Source organism: Schistocerca nitens, chromosome 11 (assembly GCF_023898315.1).
Source record: "Schistocerca nitens isolate TAMUIC-IGC-003100 chromosome 11, iqSchNite1.1, whole genome shotgun sequence".
Lineage (NCBI taxonomy): Eukaryota > Metazoa > Arthropoda > Insecta > Orthoptera > Acrididae > Schistocerca > Schistocerca nitens.
The window spans coordinates 184,510,843-184,530,758 of NC_064624.1; the positions used below are offsets into that span (position 1 = coordinate 184,510,843).

General features: G+C 41.9%; 1 protein-coding gene across 2 annotated transcripts in view; it reads left to right on the forward strand.

The window, feature by feature from the left end:
• The window catches only part of LOC126213031 (protein DDI1 homolog 2), a 167,937-nt gene that overhangs the window by 42,460 nt on the left and 105,561 nt on the right, over window positions 1-19,916 (forward strand). For both annotated transcript variants that reach the window (XM_049940601.1, XM_049940602.1), the window contains exon 3: window positions 291-545. In XM_049940601.1, coding sequence (XP_049796558.1) covers window positions 291-545 — 255 coding nt within the window. The remainder of the gene's footprint in view (window positions 1-290; window positions 546-19,916) is intronic.

A 19,916-nucleotide genomic window follows, 5' to 3' on the forward strand; every position in this document is an offset into this window, starting at 1 on the left:
ATCCGTTTTGTCGGAGACGAAACGTTGGGAATTGACACAGAATTCATCAACCGACCACGGCATAACAGCCCGGATAATTATAATGGACACGATATTTCCGGCCGTGAAAGTCTACATTTTAGAAACGTATGGTGCTATACCGCTGAGTGCGTGCCTGAGCTTGCACGAATGTGTGTGTGCATGCACATGTGCACTATTTATTTTTATTGTATGGTGATGATGGATTCTGTACCATTGTGAAATTGTCCCTGGATGAATAAATAAATGACTGCCTTTTCTCTTGCCGGCAGACAGGTTTGCGGGCGTGCTTCGGGAGCAGGTGGAGATACGTGCAGAGCGTGAGCGGCAGCGCATCCGTATGATGAATGCGCACCCCTTCGACTTAGAGGCACAGCGCCTCATTGCCGAGGAGATCCGCCGGAAGAACATAGAGGCCAACCTGGAGGCAGCCATCGAGTACAACCCAGAGATCTTCGGCACCGTCACCATGCTTTATATCAACTGCCGGGTCAACGGCTACCCTGTGAAAGCTTTCATCGACTCAGGTGCGGTATGGGGTCACTCCGTGTGAACTTGCATTGTGGGGAAAGTGAGTACTGCAGGTGGCTGCACCAAAATGTAGCGTGAAAAATTTTACCAAGATAATTCAACCTACATTTTATGAATAGAAATCCATCAGCTGTCTATATATTTCAATGTTTAGGGTTCCATATCTCAATTTTTAAAAATGGATCTCTCATAACAACACTGTATTGTCTGTTAGGATGTCTTTTGCTCAGAAATGGGTAGAGGTATCAAGTTGAAATTTGTCAGGTATTAGTCTACACTACCTCAACAGTGTAAAAATTTAAGCTTTTAAACCAATGATATAAAAAAGATATTGCCGTGTGTCACATATTACAATACTTGCACACTCTCGTCAATACCTATAGATTATCTGCCTTTATAGGTGTTGCCCCTGGTGGCCTAGTGGTAAAGCACGTGCCCGAAAACAGAGGGGTTATGGAATTGAATCTGGGACCACGTAATTTTAGGTCTTCAGTCTAATCTTGCCTTCATCTTTCAACATTGTTGGGAGTACCCAGAAACAACATGTCATTGGGATTCCACATTAAACTTTCCCCAGGTGGATGATAGCATAGGCACACAGGAGTCGATAAAATGGCATCCAATAGAAAGACTTGCACTGGGGCATTGCACCACATGGAGTTGTTGTTTTAGTATTATTATTATCATCATCATCATCATCATCATCATTATCATCACCACCCATCATCATCATCATCATCATCATCTATACAGCATGAATCAGGAGGAAATGTACTTGCTTTGAGGAATGATAGTATTTTATATGGACATATGACCTGTTCCAAGTGGTTTCTGACAAAGAACACATTTAACATATGTTGTTATTTATTTTCTGTATTTTTCAGTACTTTGTCATTGTTTACAACATACACAGTTGTGTAGAGGGATTTGAGATGAACAATTTGATACAGGATGCTTGTGGTCTATAAAGTCAAAACTACCAAAGATACAGTGCATGCATGTCATGTGGTATATTTAGTATTCTCTCATTCTTTTCATGCGAACTATTAGCCCTAGAGAAAGAATGAATAGGGCCTTTTGTGTAGGAAGTCTAATGTAGTTTTATTTTGTACTGCGACACAGTTTCGCTTAAGGGCCTAGTGTTAGAGTTATTCTAGAAAAACGTATAAAACTGACATTGAAGGTGTTCTATCTCGGAAACCATTCGGATTAGGGCCATATGTCCATTTAGAGCTCAATACTATCATCCTCATAATATGTACCTTTCCTCCTGACCCACCCCGTATACATCATTAAGTTTGTACGTAACCCTCATATACACTGTATCTGGCCAATTCTCATGTTCACTCATACCATAGACAAGTGCTGTTTAGTAAGGCAGCTTACCTCATATGACACTCCATTGCTGTTGGGTGGCATAAATACAAATAGACTTGCCACATAAAAATTAAAATTAATTTCTACAAATTTTCTAGTAATAAGCATACATGGTCATTTTATGCCGAAGTTCCCACATGACCATCATGGATTTTAGTGCAGTTTTATCTGAGTAGTCGCACATGTTCCCAGTGAACATTGGTATAGTATATTTTTTCCATTTTAATACTAGCAGATATAGTCATTTGGTTGACCCCACAGCACAACTATCAACTGTGCACCCATGAGTTTTTGTCAGCTTTAAGACATTATACTTCTGGCAATATTTTCTTGAAAGAAACAAAACTAGGCCATCTTGTACAACTTTTTGCACTGACTAAGGCAAAATTTAAAAAAAAATAAAAAAAAACATTCCTGAACGGTTTGGGTATGGATAAGTTTTAGTGAAATTGAAAAAAAGAAAAGAAAAAAAAACCTTGAAAAATGTGAAGTTGAGCTTCTTATGTCTGGAAGTAATTGCTGGATACACTTGAAGTCTTGCACATAATGAAATACCAATAAAGGGTCTTGGAATACAAAATTTCATTGTCTTACTGCTTTCCAATAGTTTTGAGAGCAAAGTTGATGATTTTTCTAAAAATGCCAAAACAGGCTATTTTTTGCCCCACTTTTATAAAAAAAAGTTTTCTGCAAATTCTTTTAAACCTTTTTCACTAGAAATACTGTGTTCTAAACCACCTAAAAAACTATATTTAATTTTGCAGTGAGAAGGTGTAGGTGCATTGAAGATGGTCCTATATTCTGCTGGTACTCAAATTAAATCTGACATCTTTATTATGTTCTACAATTTTTTAGTACTCTATGTTGAAGCTAATTTCAAAAGTCCTGATGGCTAGGAAATGAGGTTGATTCAGAAAAATTGCAAGTCAGTTTATTGGATTTTTTTAGCCCTACAAATTTTCTTATAAAAAATGAAATAGTGTAAGGAATCCAGTAAAAGGAATAGTTCTCATTTTTGTGGCTCTAATGTTTGGGGCTGAGGTAATCGCATTTGAAAAGTGTACATTTTTTTTTCATTCCTTTTTGGTTCCTGTCAGTGATGTCATCTCGTCAGCAGATAGTTTTCCTCATGACATGTTACAGCATAAATGAACTCTGTAATAAAAACATTCAAGTAGCTTGAAGTAAACATAAGCTTAGAATCCTGAAAGAGAACTCTTCTGGCTTTGGCATCTGACACTTAATAGAAATGTGTTACCAGCTTGGGGTCTTGTGTAAAGAAACGCTTACTAGGTGTGGGTACCGCTATTGAAGAAACTCACCCGTGGCTGCTGTTGCACAGTTATTGTGTATGGCCCCTGTGGCTTTAAAAGGAACCAGCAGTGGTTAAGCCACCATGGACCGTACTGACACATTTATGCAGTTTTTCATATGTACACTAATATTCCACATTAACCACAGAGTATGCTATACCTTAAACCAGAATTAAGCTAGTGCATCAGTAGCATTAGACAATAAAAAGACATACTAATAATTCTCTGTAACATGAATCCATTCCAAAAAAATATCAATAAGGCTTGCAGTGAACTTCACCTCTTATGCAACAATTTTACTTCCATGATCTCCACTGCGTTGGTAATGCACAGTTAATTTGTGAATTTTATAGCCAATTGATTCTGTAGTTATAGCAGAAAAACAGACTGAAAAGTGTCACAATGAGTAGTGACAAAAGAAACCCCTCTTTATGTAGTTCTTAGAGTTATTCATACTTGATTTCATTTCCTAGTCATCAAGAAGGTGACTATATTGCCTTCCCGAGGGAGTACTGAACAATTGTAGAACATAATAAAAGATGTCAGATTTTAGTACCACCAGAATATGGGCTCATTTTAAATGCACCTCCACTTTCTCATTGTTTTTTAGAATATTTTATGCTCTCATTGCAAATCAAGCATAGTTTTTAAGTAGATTAGAGCATGATATTTCTAATAAAAATGTTTTAAAAGAGTTTGCAGGAGACTTTTTTGTAAAGGTGGGCTAAAATAGCCATTTTTGGCTTATTTAGAAAAATCATTGACTTTGCCCCCAATTTGCACCCATTGGAAAGCAATGGGAGAATGTTTATTTTGGTAAATTATTACGTGCAAGGTTTTAGGTGTATTCAGCAATTACTTCTGAGATATAAAAAGCTAAACTTCACATTTTTTCAAGCGTCTATTTTTTTGGCTGACTTTGCTTCAAATTATCCAAATGCAAATCACTCAGGATTTTTTTTTTTTTTGTTCAATTATTTTGCTTCAAAGGGTGCAAAAAGTTGTACTAGATGATGTAGTTTTTTTTCTTTCAGGAAAATATTACCAGAGATATTAGATTTCAAAGATGCTGAAAACTCGTGTGCTCTGTTAATAGTTTTTTTCTATGGGTCAAACAGATGACTAAATCACAGCTAGTATTAAACTGGCAAAAGTAGAACTTTACCAATGTTCACTGGGAGTGTGTGTGAATGTTCACACAAAATGTCAGCAAAATCTGTGATGGTCATATGGAAAGCTGTAGACTACTTTGGCACAGAATAACCCTGTAGTAAGTATATAAAAGTAATCTATAAAAACAGTGAAGTGGACAATTGTGCAGTTGAAAACAATGTCACATATGGCTTAAAGTTACACCAAACAGAGCTTAACACAACTTTCCTTCTACTCTGAAGTATGTTACATCTATATTGCAACAACACTTTTTCCCTTTTTAAATTGAGGATATAAAAAAGACATTATTAATAAAATTACAAAGCAAGGAAGCTAAAATATTGTAAAAATAGACTTGCAGAGTTTGGCATCGTCACCATATGGCCGAACCGAGCAAGGTGCTGTAGTGGTCGCTTCCTTCTCGTGGCTGTTGTGTTTACGTGTGTGTGTGTGTGTGTGTGTGTGTGTGTTTCAAATTCAGATTTGTTGTTGTGTTGAAACTCTGAACTGCTGCACCTACTTTTTCCTGTGGATCGCATCAGTGCCACATGTTTTGGCTTCATCACCATTGCATTTGTCTCTGTGTTAGAATCTGAAAATCTTCCAAATGACTTCCACTTTCTACAAAGTAAGGCAATGTATTTCTGCTTTTAACAAATGCCTGTGTTGCATCTCAATGTACAATTTTACGACAGTTAGTGACAGGAAGCATTGCTTGTCTGTTCAGTTTGATATTAGACTTCAGACTAATCAGAGTTTTGACAGGTATCTGTGTTCTGCTGTGGTATCATTCAGAATGCAGAATATCCCTGCTAGTAGCGGGACTCACAGAAATACTACGTTCGCCGTCATACTGTTTTGAAGAGGTGGGGCATATGTCCATATAACAATATTGTGAAAAGGAAAGTTGCTACTCACCATATAGCGGAGACGCTGAGTCGCAGATAGGCACAACAAAAAGACTGATACAAATATAGCTTTCGGTCAGTAACACCTTCATTAGAATTAAGACGGCAAACACACACACACACACATACATATTCACACGAACACAACTCACACACACGACTGCAGTCTCAGGTATATATGTCCATATAAGCGTTACTTGCAAAACGGACGACAAAACAACCCACAAGCAGTTTTGTATTCTTAATTGCTAAACTAGTGTACATTTTAATGATAGTGATCATCATTCATCTTCTAAGTAAATTTAGGATTACAAATCACTCTACCGGAGTGAAATGTTAGATCACACTATGTACTACTACTATTAGTTGACAACTGTAAGAAGAGCATTGCACTACTCATTACTGAATCTGTCAGTGGCTTGGAAAGGAGTTTAGGGTCCTGCCACTTGAGCACTTTATCCATATGACGAATCTGCATGAGTAGTATTTATCTGACACTCATTATGCATGCAAACACAGAAATGTGCAGCCACTGGCTCCCTCTTGGCATCACATGACCGTCTCTCACAGAGTGCTGGGCAAATTGCCATGTGGCTAAGGATTCAGTTTGCTGCAAAAATTGCACTGACATTGAGACATAACTTGGAGAGAACAAATTAAGAGTTAAAAAGATTTATATTGAAAAGTGTGTCATGAGATATAAATGCAACTTCATTTGTAATTAAGAGAAAAGCTTTGTTCCAGCTACACATAGGCTTTCATGAGTAAATCAAGCAGGTGAAGTAATAAGACTCATCACAGTTGATAATAGGAACTGCAGTGAACAGAAAGATAAAGGAAGCGTAAAATGTAGTGCTAAACAAAGATGATCACTATTTGAATAAACTTCTATGTGGGTAATTATTCAAATAAGTAAATTATTCAAACAAATTTATTCACAAATAAATTACTGGTAACTTATATAACGAATAACGAGGAATGCTACAGTATTTCTTTGTTTAATTGTTGTATTGAATTTTGTGGCTAATGTTTGATCACCCTAGCTCAGTGCGGTTTGTGTTTGATAAATAACTCATGAGCACTGTGCTGTTCTTGTTGGTAGCTGGCATAGACTGTGGACTGGCTGAAATTTGTGGTGTTTTGGACGTTACAACTCATATGTACAAATATTTAGTTGGAATAGCAAAACATTTTCAGGCTTATTGGACTTATATAAATGTTTTGTTATTGCTACTGTCAAATCTGAAGATGCAGATGAAACATCAGCTTAATAGTAATTGTCACAGAAAAAAAATTGGAAAGGCGTTTAAATTTTTAAAGTACATATGCAAGCACGTGAACTTTCCATTTAAATTTCTTTCATAGCAAATTTCAATCTAAAGAAACACACAACATTCAGGAGCAAACAAAATTTAGTGTTCGTAGTGGAATGCAGTGTGATAAAATTGAAACCTGGAGAGATATGTAGTCACACATTACACTCACTGGAGTCGTATGCTCAGATCCGTGTTCTGATTTACCTGCAGGAGAATCCTTCATAACAGTGCAATCTGCAAAACTGATATGGTAAATATTTGCTTCAACTTTTCTCCAAAAAAACATAGAATTACTACTATTTTCATACGGTTTGTAATCTGAATTGTTATCAGTATTTCATTTTCATCACCTGTAGGCTTGTCAAGGACTTAACAGATTATTTTCTCTGAATGTTTCTCCTCTTCACTTTGTACTCTCAACACAAAATTACACAAAAGCGTGCAGAGCACACGAACAGACTCAGTTAGTGCCTACAAAAGAAGAAATGTAACAAAGATTTCAAAAATGACTAATTTTTGTCACTTCTACTCTTCGGCGATGCCAGCAAAAACTAAGAAGCCTGCAGACCTGACATGTTTTCAGAAGGCTTAAATATACATTCGACACTGTGGAAAATCAGCATAATTGGTGTGACGTAATGTAATGTCCAACACAGATTCTCATTTACCGCAAGTCCCGTAATATTCAGCCAGCTGCAGACTAAGTGTTAATGGATTGTACATAAATGTGCCTCAGCGCTCAGTGGATTAATCCACAAAGAAACGATGACAAACAGATGGATATAACGACAAAAAAAGGGGGAGTGGTAAGCTCTAAACAACAAAGCTAAAAGTTTTGCGTTCAGCTTTTCGCTGGTCCTACAGTTTTTTTCTGTTTGTTATCACTTCTTTCATCTCTAACAATGAGAAAAATACCAAGTTAAGTTGCACCTCATTTCAGAGTAAATGTTGATCTGTGGGATCCCTTCTAACTGGATGTACAGGTCAGTTCGGAGGTGGGAGAAAGTTGAGGGCACACGGGGGTCCAAACCAACTTCCAGGCTGAGCGCAGCTTTACTTGCTTTACAGTGTAACAAATCCCACTAAAAAATACTTCTTAGGCAGATGGGCCAGCCTTAGCAGCTACGCTCCTGGCCCAGCACAACTCTGCTGACTCTGCACTTGTCAGTTCTTTCCTCGCTCTCTCTGCTTTGATGCAGAAGCGCTCTGCGTAAATAGCCAGAAATGAGAATGTAGCCAGTAGAAACTGTTAATCAGCAACATGTACCATGTGGATATAAGTAAAGTGTAGCTGCTCACGGAGGTCCAGGGTGGACTGAAATTATTGTATGGCAGCGAAGCTTACTAGATATTTTAATACGTTTATGCACAACCAATTTGCCCTTGTAAAAATAATTAATATTTTCTTTGTCACCAGGTGCAAATCTGGAGCTGTGAGTGCAAGAGAGACGGATGGAAATGTTTCCGTATGTAACATATGAGGAAGGGGATGTAGGTAGAACACGTCAAACAAGTGATATATGTGTAATGTTGATTTTATTATTAACAGCCACTTACACAATTTATTCAGTATGATCACCAGAAACATTGAAGAGATGCTGCATCTGTATGATGACATGATCAACAGATGCTTGCAGCTGTTTCAGTGGAATCTGGACAATATATTCCTGTACACTGGCCTTCATATCAGGTAGAGATTGAATGTGTCGCTGGCATTCTCTTAGGTAACCCCAGAGCCAGATGTCACGGATTCAGATCAGGTGATGTTACACGCCATGCAACTGGAAAACCTCTGGAAATAATAGGTTAATGGTAGATGCATTAAACAGATCTTTCACTGGGCAATCGAGATGAGTATCGCTCCATCTTGCATGAAAACCGTGGTTTCCATCCACTTGCGCTCTTCCAAAGCAGAACCTCTCCCCTCTCCCCCTCCCCTCTCCCCCCTCCCCTCTCCCCCTCCCCTCTCCCCCTCCCCTCTCCCCCTCCCCTCTCCCCCCTCCCCTCTCCCCCTCCCCTCTCCCCCCTCCCCTCTCCCCCTCCCCTCTCCCCCTCCCCTCTCCCCCTCCCCTCTCCCCCTCCCCTCTCCCCTCCCCTCTCCCCCTCCCCTCCCCTCCCCTCTCCCCCTCCCCTCTCCCCCTCCCCTCTCCCCCTCCCCTCTCCCCCTCCCCTCCCCCCCTCCCCTCTCCCCCTCCCCTCTCCCCCTCCCCTCTCCCCCTCCCCTCTCCCCCTCCCCTCTCCCCCTCCCCTCTCCCCTCTCCCCCTCCCCTCTCCCCCTCCCCTCTCCCCCCTCCCCTCTCCCCCTCCCCTCTCCCCCTCCCCTCTCCCCCTCCCCTCTCCCCCTCCCCTCTCCCCATCTCCCCTCTCCCCATCTCCCCTCTCCCCATCTCCCCCTCCCCCCTCTCCCCCTCCCCCCTCTCCCCCTCCCCTCTCCACCTCCCCCTCCCCTCTCCCCCTCCCCTCTCCACCTCCCCCTCCCCTCTCGCCTCTCCCCTCCCCTCTCGCCTCTCCCCTCCCCTCTCCCCCTCCCCTCCCCTCTCCCCCTCCCCTCCCCTCTCCCCCTCCCCTCCCCTCTCCCCCTCCCCTCCCCTCCCCTCTCATCTCCCCCTCCCCTCCCCTCCCCTCTCCCCCCTCCCCTCTCCCCCCTCCCCTCTCCCCCCTCCCCTCTCCCCCCTCCCCTCTCCCCTCTCCCCCCTCCCCTCTCCATAGGGCTCGCTGCTGTTTGGCAGGTTCATGCTTGGCTACTACGAGGCCCCAGCCTTTGGAACATCTTTTCCCTTCCGTGTTGCATGTCTATGCCCTTGCTGGTCTTTTTCCCCTCCATTGGGGAACATGTCTGGGATGTTCCTGGAAGCATGTTCTGCATTTTCAGCAGTCATTATCAGAACAGTCTCTATGCTGTTTTTCGTTCCTTTTATCTTTCTTCGCTCCCGTTCTCCTATCCTTCCTTTGCTTCTGCGTTTGAGGTTCATCTTTTTTGTCTTCCTCCCTGTGCATTCCTGAAGCCCAGCCCATGTGTCTGACACGTAACAGGTGACTGGGTTACACGTAATTCCCAGCCACGGGTTGACAGGTAGGGTTTGCATGTACCCCCTGGTACAGGCCAGGCCCAGGGAGGAATGATTGTGTGAGCTGCTACCTTCCCAAATTGCCAATTAGTCCCTCCGTCAGGTGTGACCTGAGGTGTGAACAATCACCTAAGGCGGGTGTGCCCCCTATTGAAGATTGCCCCCAGTTGCAAGAGGTGCACAATCGGAGACGCTGGCAATTGTGGGGGGAGGGGGGGGGCGGTTCTCACAATGAGCCAATCATGTTCTTTACAGTTGGTGTGTATGAAACGTAAACGGAATGAGGCTAATGATTCAAAGCCCCTCCCAGCTGCACAGTGGTTCCTCACGGTTTCACATATTGAAGATGGTCAGTCCTTTGGTGTGATAAATCAGTTTATTATTCAGAAAGATGTTGATGCAATTGCTGGCCCTGTGAAATGCTGCTCTCGTGTACACAGCACAATGCTTTTGGAGACCACTTCTGATTCTCAAGCACATATACTGCTTGCAGCTTCGCTCCTTCGTGGCCATCCTGTTTGTGTCGAGGCCCATCGAGCACTGAATTCTTCCCTTTGTGTTATTTATACTTGGCTGCTCGATTGTGTGACTGAGACAGAAATCCACACACACCTCTCTGATCAGGGTGTCATTGCAATCCATTGGGTGAAGAAAAAGCTAGATGCCACCATTAGCACCCACAAGCACTCTTTTTCTCACTTTTGATAGAGTGGTGCTTCCGTCAAAGATCAAAGCTGGTTATGAAGTTACCACAGTACATTCCGAACCTGATACACTGCTACCCAAAGTGCCTTACCCCATTGCTCACAAGCTACTGCCTAGTTGGAAACCCTGCATTCTAACATCGATCACTTATACTGTTCTTGCCACTTCTTGCTCCACGGCCATGCAGATATGCAGCCTCAAATTCAGCACGATGGTTGTAAAATCGTCAAGTGTCATGGTAGCAGCCCCATCTCCTCCTCCAGCTGTGCAATAAGCCACCAGACATCAGCCTCACGGGGCAAAGTCACCTGCTACACAACCAGCAGGCCGGAAAGGACAGAAGGAATACTCCCGCGAAGACTTCCTATGTCCCTCCAGCCAACCTACATCTCTGAGTCTCCCTCTGCCAACTGGAAAGGCTCCAAGAAGTCAAAGGCAAACTGTCAACTCGTTTGCTGACTTGAAGATCCTCTTCAACGATGTTGCTGCGTGATACCCTTGTCCCTCCTTGTGCACCGCCAACTGTTGCCAACACATCTGTTGATCTCATGCAGCAGGATCCTCCAGCCTCCAGCCTCTATGCCCTGTAGCAGTGAGTCTTCACAGGTTGGCACTTGGCAGCCATCGAGATCTTTTCTCTCCTCCCCTTTCCTCGTCATGACTCTCCTCCCCTGGAATGTTCGTGGCCTTCGATCCAACAAAGGGGACTTATGCCTGCTCTTACAAGGGAACCTCCCCATCGCTCCCCCCTCAGATTTAGTTATAAGTTGGCACAGTGGATAGGCCTTGAAAAACTGAACACAGATCAATCGAGAAAACAGGAAGAAGTTGTATGGAACTATGAAAGAAATAAGCAAAATATACAAACTGAGTAGTCCATGTGCAACAGAGGCAACATTAAGGATAGTGTGAGCTAAGGAGCGCCGTGGTCCCATGGTTAGCATGAGCAGCTGCGGAACGAGAGGTCCTTGGTTCAAGTCTTCCCTGGAGAGAAAAGTTTAATTTTTTATTTTCAGACAATTATTATCTGTCGGTCCGTCCGTCCGATGTGAGGTAACTCTGCCGTAGTATGGGGATGCTACACCTAAACAAACATCGAAACACATGACGTCAGTCGACTACAGCGCACGGAAGAGAGTATTCGTGCTAACGAGGCTCCCTGGCTGGCAGTTGACTCTTCGCTACTTTGGACGAGAGTGCATTAAATACGTGAGCTGTATTCCGTGGGCAATATGAATCCAACAAATATAGCTCGCGACTTCAATAACAATCGCACGGTTGTGCGGTGCGGTCGCCAAACACAGACACTAAACTTATTACAGTGAACAGAGATGTCAGTGAACGAAAGGACAGATCATAACTTTGCGAAAATAAAGAAAGTAAACTTTTCACTCGAGGGAAGACTTGAACCAAGGATCCCTCCTTCCGCAGCTGCTCACACTAACCACGGGACCACGGCACTCCTTACCTCACACTATCCTTGATGTTGCCTCTGTTGCTCATGGACTACTCAGTTTGTATATTTTGCTTATTTTTTCATAATTCCACACAACTTCTTCCTGTTTTCTCGATTGATCTGTGGTCAGTTTTTCAAGGCTTATCCACTGTGTCACCTTATAACTAAATCTGAGGGGGTGCGATGGGGAGGTTCCCTTGTTAGAATTGCAGTATCTGCATGTTCTCTGCCTCCAGGAAACAAAATTGCATCCTCATGGCCGTATTTAGTTCCTGCAGTTGTTCCTGGTCCGCTTTGACCTTCCCCTGAGGACAGCATTCCATATCATGGGGGAGTCGTGCTGCTCATTCATAGCCAACCCATCTCTGTGACTACCAAGATTCAAGCTGTTGCAGTTCGCCTCTTCCTTCCCCACTTGGCCTTCTCCCTCCATCATTTGGTGTCGCCCGGGTAGGCTTCCTCAAGCTTTATAAAAGACATTGTTAGCCATTGGCATTTGTTAAGTGGTGCCCACACCTCTTTGTGCTCATTGCTCTCAGCGTTTGACAGTTTGCCATTTCCCTCTCATTCCAATTTATGTTTACTATCTGAGATACCTTCTGTTTCAGAAGACGATGCAGAGACTGTTGACTCCATTTTTCTTTTTCGCCGATTGGGATTAATGTGTAATCACTTTTAACTCCTCTGTTTTTGTCTTCATGTTCTCCGTTTCTGACAAAGTGCGTAGGACCCTTGTTGGTTTTGCACAATACAGAATAAAATACGCTGTACAAGGAGATCTCGATAATGTGTAGACGTCATGGTACACCTGTCAGGCCCTCTGGCTATGTTCTCCTCAAAGAAGAATGGATCGTGGCTAAAGGTGTTTGTGAATCCATACCACACAGTCACATATGGCGAGTGCAATGGCCCTTCGTGCACAACACACGAGTTAAACAAAACCTCAAATTCAGCAGGTCTGTATATTCACTGTACCTCATTGTGTAAGATGTGAGTTGTCCCTCCATAGAATATTACCCAGCCACATGTTATCAACTTGGATCTCTATGAGAAACCAAAGAGCAAATTCCTAACATTGCTGCGAATAATGAGGTTTCAGTTGCTGCGCCTTCTGGATCTTGTACAGGTACCAGTTTCAGATAGACTACAAAGCTTTCCTTACTGTTGACCATGCACACGGCATGAACACTAATGGGACATGTGCTGCACGGTCAGTTACAGCATCGGCAACCTTTTCAGTAACTTCCCCAGGGTAGGACACCTTCCTTATCCAGCTGCTATATAAAGCTCACCCGTTTTTTATTATCACATTCTTTAAACCATTTAATGGCATCAAGCCTCTCCTTATACCGTTCAGTTGATGATACCCCCACAATGCAATACTGTAATTGCTGCAAAACAGTTTCACTAACAGTGCGTGGTCTCCCTTCTTGACAGCCAAGCTATTCAATCACATTGTGGCTTGTCAGATGACAATGTGGATGTCATACCATTATGCAGATAATGTACAGTGACAGATTTGCAGTTAGCGAGTCCTTTCCAGTGTAAATCGCTTTTACAATAATCATTAGCTTATCTACCAAGTTCTGCTGGCATACGGTCATTACAGCCCACACTGGACCTCCCTGAGTAGCTAAACTTTAATTATAACTACCTGGTACCAAGATTGCTAACACTATCAGGTATGGGTGTCTTGTTGATATAATTATTCAGTCTCTCTTGTTTATGGTGCTACAAAATGAGTGAACACAGTTAGAACTTTTTTCCTAACGACATGCATCTATACAGTGACATAGCTGTGAGATTGAAAAATTTCGTAAGAGAGACTGGACTCGAGTATATAAGAGTTAAGAGTATTCAAACACAATGGCAGCTTTTGTATTGTGAAAGTTTCGAGAGACAATTGGAAGATGTTTTTCGCCTTTCTACATCAACTGCAAATGTTGCAGCAATGTTTTACCCATGATTTAAAAACAAGTAGTTCATCTGTATTCCTCTCTATGTCCAAGGGAGGCTTACAATCAACTTTAGACTTTTTTACCCAAAGAAATATCAGAGAAAGCAGGTCAAGAGTGTCAAATGATATTATGATGTAAAAAGAAGATTTTATTTGGAATGTGATTTGTGAAGTGAAGCTATTGTGAAATCACCAAAAATTATTTGCCAAAAACTACAGCAGAATTGATAATTTTTTATTTTTTACTGAAGAGGAATGCGTGTGGAAAGTCATATATCGTTATCATGAAATAAAGATGAAGTCAGGAGATAAAATGCACAGATATTTTCTTTGCATGTGTAGAACATATTTTTTAGACATATCTTCGAAAATGATATTGGGTTTTTTCATGAGGTGTGTGAAAAAGGAGTTGTTCTGAAAACAAATGTAAAAGAAACAAAAAAACATGTTTACAAAAAAAAAATAGAGATGACAATGGAATAGAGCCCCCCTATGAACCATGGACCTTGCCGTTGGTGGGGAGGCTTGCGTGCCTCAACAATACAGATAGCCGTACCGTAGGTGCAACCACAACGGAGGGGTATCTGTTGAGAGGCCAGACAAACATGTGGTTCCTGAAGGGGGCAGCAGCCTTTTCAGTAGTTGCAGGAGCAAAAGTCTGGATGATTGACTGATCTGGCCCTGTAACGCTAACCACAACGGCCTCGCTGTGCTGGTACTGCGAACGGCTGAAAGCAAGGGGAAACTATGGCCGTAATTTTTCCTGAGGGCATGCAGCTTTACTGTATGGATAAATGATGATGATGGCGTCCTCTTGGGTAAAATATTCCGGAGGTAAAATAGTCCCCCATTCGGATCTCCGGGCGGGGACTACTCAAGAGGACGTCGTTATCAGGAGAAAGAAAACTGGCGTTCTACGGATCGGAGCGCGGAATGTCAGATCCCTTAATCGGGCAGGTAGGTTAGAAAATTTAAAAAGGGAAATGGATAGGTTAAAGTTAGATATAGTGGGAATTAGTGAAGTTCGGTGGCAGGAGGAACACGACTTTTGGTCAGGTGAATACAGGGTTATAAATACAAAATCAAATAGGGGTAATGCAGGAGTTGGTTTAATAATGAATAAAAAAAAAAAAAAATAGAAGTGCGGGTAAGCTACTACACACAGCATAGTGAACGCATTATTGTGGCCAAGATAGACACGAAGCCCACGCCTACTACAGTAGTACAAGTTTATATGCGAACTAGCTTTGCAGATGATGAAGAAATTGATGAAATGTATGATGAGATAAAAGAAATTATTCAGGTAGTGAAGGGAGATGCAGATTTAATAGTCATGGGTGACTGGAATTCGACAGTACGAAAAGGAAGAGAAGAAACCCAAACGTAGTAGGTGAATATGGATTGGGGCTAAGAATTGAAAGAGGAAGCCGCCTGGTAGAATTTTGCAAAGAGCATAACTTAATCATAGCTAACACTTGGTTCAAGAATCATGAAAGAAGGTTGTATACATGGAAGAACCCTGGAGATACTAAAAGGTTTCAGATAGATTATATAATGGTGAGACAGAGATTTAGGAACCAGATTTTAAATTGTAAGACATTTCCAGGGGCAGATGTGGACTCTGACCACAATCTATTGGTTATGACCTGTAGATTAAAACTGAAGAAACTCCAAAAAGGTGGGAATTTAAGGAGATGGGACCTGGATAAACTGACTAAACCAGAGGTTGTACAGAGTTTCAGGGAGAGCGTAAGGGAACAGTTGACAGGAATGGGGGAAAGAAATACAGTAGAAGAAGAATGGGTAGCTTTGAGGAAAGAAAGAGTGAAGGCAGCAGAGGATCAAGTACGTAAAAAGACAAGGGCTAGTAGAAATCCTTGGGTAACAGAAGAAATATTGAATTTAACTGATGAAAGGAGAAAATACAAAAATGCAGCAAGTGCAGCAGGCGAAAAGGAATACAAACATCTCAAAAATGAGATCGACAGGAAGTGCAAAATGGCTAAGCAGGGATGGCTAGAGGACAAATGTAAGGATGTAGAGGCTTATCTCACTAGGGGTAAGATAGATACTGCCTACAGGAAAATTAAAGATACCTTTGGAGGAAAGAGAGCCACTTGTATGAATATCAAGAGCTCAGATGGAAACCCAGTTCTAAGCAAAGAAGGGAAAGCAGAAAGGTGGAAGGAGTATATAGAGGGATTATACAAGGGCGATGTACTTGAGGGCAATATTATGGAAATTGAAGAGGATGTAGATGAAGATGAAATGGGAGATATGAGACTGCGTGAAGAGTTTGACAGAGCACTGAAAGACCTGAGTCGAAACAAGGCCCCGGGAGTAGACACATTCCATTAGAACTACTGACGGCCTTGGGAGAGCCAGTCCTGACAAAACTCTACCATCTGGTGAGCAAGATATATGAGACAGGCGAAATTCCCTCAGACTTCAAGAAGAATATAATAGTTCCTATCAAAAAAAAAAAAAAAAAAAAAAAAAAAAAAAAAAAAAAAAAAAAAAAAACAGGTGTTGACAGATGTGAAAATTACCGAACTATCAGTTTAATGAGTCACGGCTGCAAAATGCTAAAGCAAATTCTTTACAGACGAATGGAAAAACTGGTAGAAGCTGACCTCGGAGAAGATCAGTTTGGATTCCATACAAATGTTGGAACACGTGAGGCAATACAGACCCTATGACTTATCTTCAAAGAAAGATTAAGGAAAGGCAAACCTACATTTCTAGCATTTGTAGACTTAGAGAGAGCTTTTGACAATGTTGATTGGAATACTCTCTTTCAAATTCTGATGGTGGGAGGGGTAAAATACAGCGAGCGAAAGGCTATTTACAATTTGTACAGAAACAAGATGGCAGTTATAAGAGTCGAGGGGCATGAAAGGGAAGCAGTGGTTGGGAAGAGAGTGAGACAGGGTTGTAGCCTCTCCCCGATGTTATTCAATCTGTATATTGAGCAAGCAGTAAAGGAAACTAAAGAAAAGTTCGGAGTAGGTATTAAAATCCATGGAGAAGAAATAAAAACTTTGAGGTTCGCCGATGACATTGTAATTCTGTCAGAGACAGCAAAGGACTTGGAAGAGCAGTTGAACGGAATGGACAGTGTTCTGAAAGGAGGATATAAGATGAACATCAACAAAAGCAAAACGAGGATAATGGAATGTAGTCGAGTTAAGTCGGGTGATGCTGAGGGAATCAGATTAGGAAATGAGGCACTTAAAGTAGTAAAGGAGTTTTGCTATTTGGGGAGCAAAATAACTGATGACGGTCGAAGTAGAGAGGATATAAAATGTAGACTGGCAATGGCAAGGAAAGCGTTTCTGAAGAAGAGAAATTTGTTAACATCGAGTTTAGATTTAAGTGTCAGGAAGTCGTTTCTGAAAGTATTTGTATGGAGTGTAGCCATGTATGGAAGTGAAACATGGACGATAAATAGTTTAGACAAGAAGAGAATAGAAGCTTTCGAAATGTGGTGCTACAGAAGAATGCTGAAGATAAGGTGGGTAGATCACATAACTTATGAGGAGGTATTGAATAGGATTGGGGAGAAGAGGAGCTTGTGGCATAACTTGACTAGAAGAGGGCATCGGTTGGTAGGACATGTTTTGAGGCATGAAGGGATCACCAATTTAGCATTGGAGGGCAGCATGGAGGGTAAAAATCGTAGACCGAGAGATGAATACACTCAGCAGATTCAGAAGGATGTAGGTTGCAGTAGGTACTGGGAGATGAAGAAGCTTGCACAGGATAGAGTAGCATGGAGAGCTAAATCAAACCAGTCTCAGGACTGAAGACCACAACAACAACAACATGGAATAGAGCAATAAATGGCATTGGATTTTAAATTTGTATTTTATTTGTAACACTTTTTATTTACAGATGACAAATAAGTGTTTCTGTTTCTGTAATTCAGTAATGTTTTGGATAATATTTGTTATTCACAAATAACGGAGAAGCTCTATGTCTGTTTTTGTTATGTAAGAAATCTACTCACCTAGGGGCAGCAGGTGAACACACACACAAAAAAAGGTTACTCTTACGAAAGCTTTTGGAGCCAATGGCCCCTTCTTTCGGCAGAAGGGCTGAAGGGGAAGGAAGATGGATGAAGGGAAACGAACTGGGAGGTTTAGGACAACGGGTAGAGTTTGGAGAAATAACCCAGAACCCAAGGTCTGGGGAAACCTGCTAGTGGGATGAGAAGAAAAGACTTGAACAGATGTATTAGAACATCATGACTGGTGAGGCAGTTTTACTGCACAAAAAGTAAAAATATAGTAAGCGGTAAACTTTTTTCCTTTCATGATTTTATTTGGGGTGTGGGGCCACTTAATTTAGTGATGAAGAAAGGTGGAGGAGGGGAGAGGGGATTTTGGAAAGAGGCCAATACTTGACAACAGTAAGCATATTCTAATGGATGTAAGTGTCCGCCCCTGGTAGCCGAGTGGTCAGCGCGGCAGAATGTCAATCCTATGGGCCCGGGTTCGATTCCTGGCTGGGTCGGAGATTTTCTCTGCTCAGGGACTGGGTTTTGTGTTGTCCTAATCGTCATCGTTTCATCCCCATCGACGTGCAAGTCGCCGAAGTGGCATCAAATCGAAAGACTTGCACCAGGCGAACGGTCTACCCGACGGGAGGACCTCGTCACACGACATTATTATTATTATTAGTGGATATGAGTGGCAATAGTTATGCAGGGGTGAAGAGACTTGCACAGGGTAGGGGTGTGTGAAGAGCTGCATTGAACCAGTCTTCTCACCGAAGAGCACAGTTGTTTTATTCAGCATAAGTATTTATATCTTCCCTCTCCCTTGTCATCTGTCTCTATTCATTTAACTGGTTCTGAATATCTGTGACCCAATGAACCAAGGCATGCCAATTTCTTTTGTTCTGCAGTTTCTCTCATAGGCTCTCCAGGTTGGAACACATTACTTCTTTGATGCCATCGTTCCATCTCATCCTCTGACATCCTCTTCTTCTAGTGCCTTCGGTCTTCCCCACCATTATTGTTTTATCCATTGAAATATGTCTTCTTATGATGTGTCCAAAGTAGATCAGCTTTTGTTTTGGCATCAGACCTTCCAGGAAGCACTGTGGTTTTATTTGCTGTAATATTGACCTATTCATTCTATTTGCAGTCCATGGGACTCTTAATAAGTTTCCTCCAACACCACAATTCAAAGGAGTTTATTCTTCGCCATTCCACCTTTCTAATTGTCCAGGTCTCACATCTGTGCATCACAGCTGTAAAAACCATAGCCCTTACTGTACTGATCTTTGTTGCCAAAGTTATATATCTACTCCTTAAAACCTTGTCAAAGTTTGACATTGCATTTCTGCCCGGCAGCAAGCATCTCCAGATTTTGTGCCTGCAGTCACCATCAGCAGAAATCTGGGAACCGAGATAATTGAATGTAGACACTACCTCTATTGTTTGTCCTCCTATACACCATGAAATGGTAGATGTAGTTACCTTAATTTTTGTTTTCTTAACATTCAGCCTAACACTTTCTTCTTACACCTTCAGCAAGAGTGTCTTTACCTCTTCTTCACTTCCTGCCAACAGTATAGTATCATCTGCGTCTCTTAAGGTTGTTTATATTTATACCAGCTACTTTAATTCCAGTTTCTTCTTCATCTAGCCTGGCATTCCTCTGCATACAGATTGAACAAGTAAGGTGATAATAGGCAGCCTTACCGTACCCCTTTCTGAATCTCGAACCATTTATTTGTTCCACACACACTTCTCACTGTGGCTTCTTGGTAGAGTATAAAATCCGTATGAGATGAATGAGGTGATCTGGTACTCCCATATTTTTGAGTACCTCCTGTAATTTATTGTGATCGACACAGTCAATGTCTCTGGCATAATGAATAAAGTAGAGATAATTCTCTCGCTTTTTCCATAATCCACTGAATGTTGGCAATTTGATCTCTGGTTCCTCTTCCTTTACGAAATCCAGCTCGTTCTTCCAGTAGTCCTCACTCTAGATACTGGCAAAGTCTATTTTGTAAGATTTCCATCATGATTTGCTAGCATGTGAGATAAGTGCAGTAGTTCAGTGATCTGAGCATTCTGTAGAAATTCCCTTCCTTGGGAGAC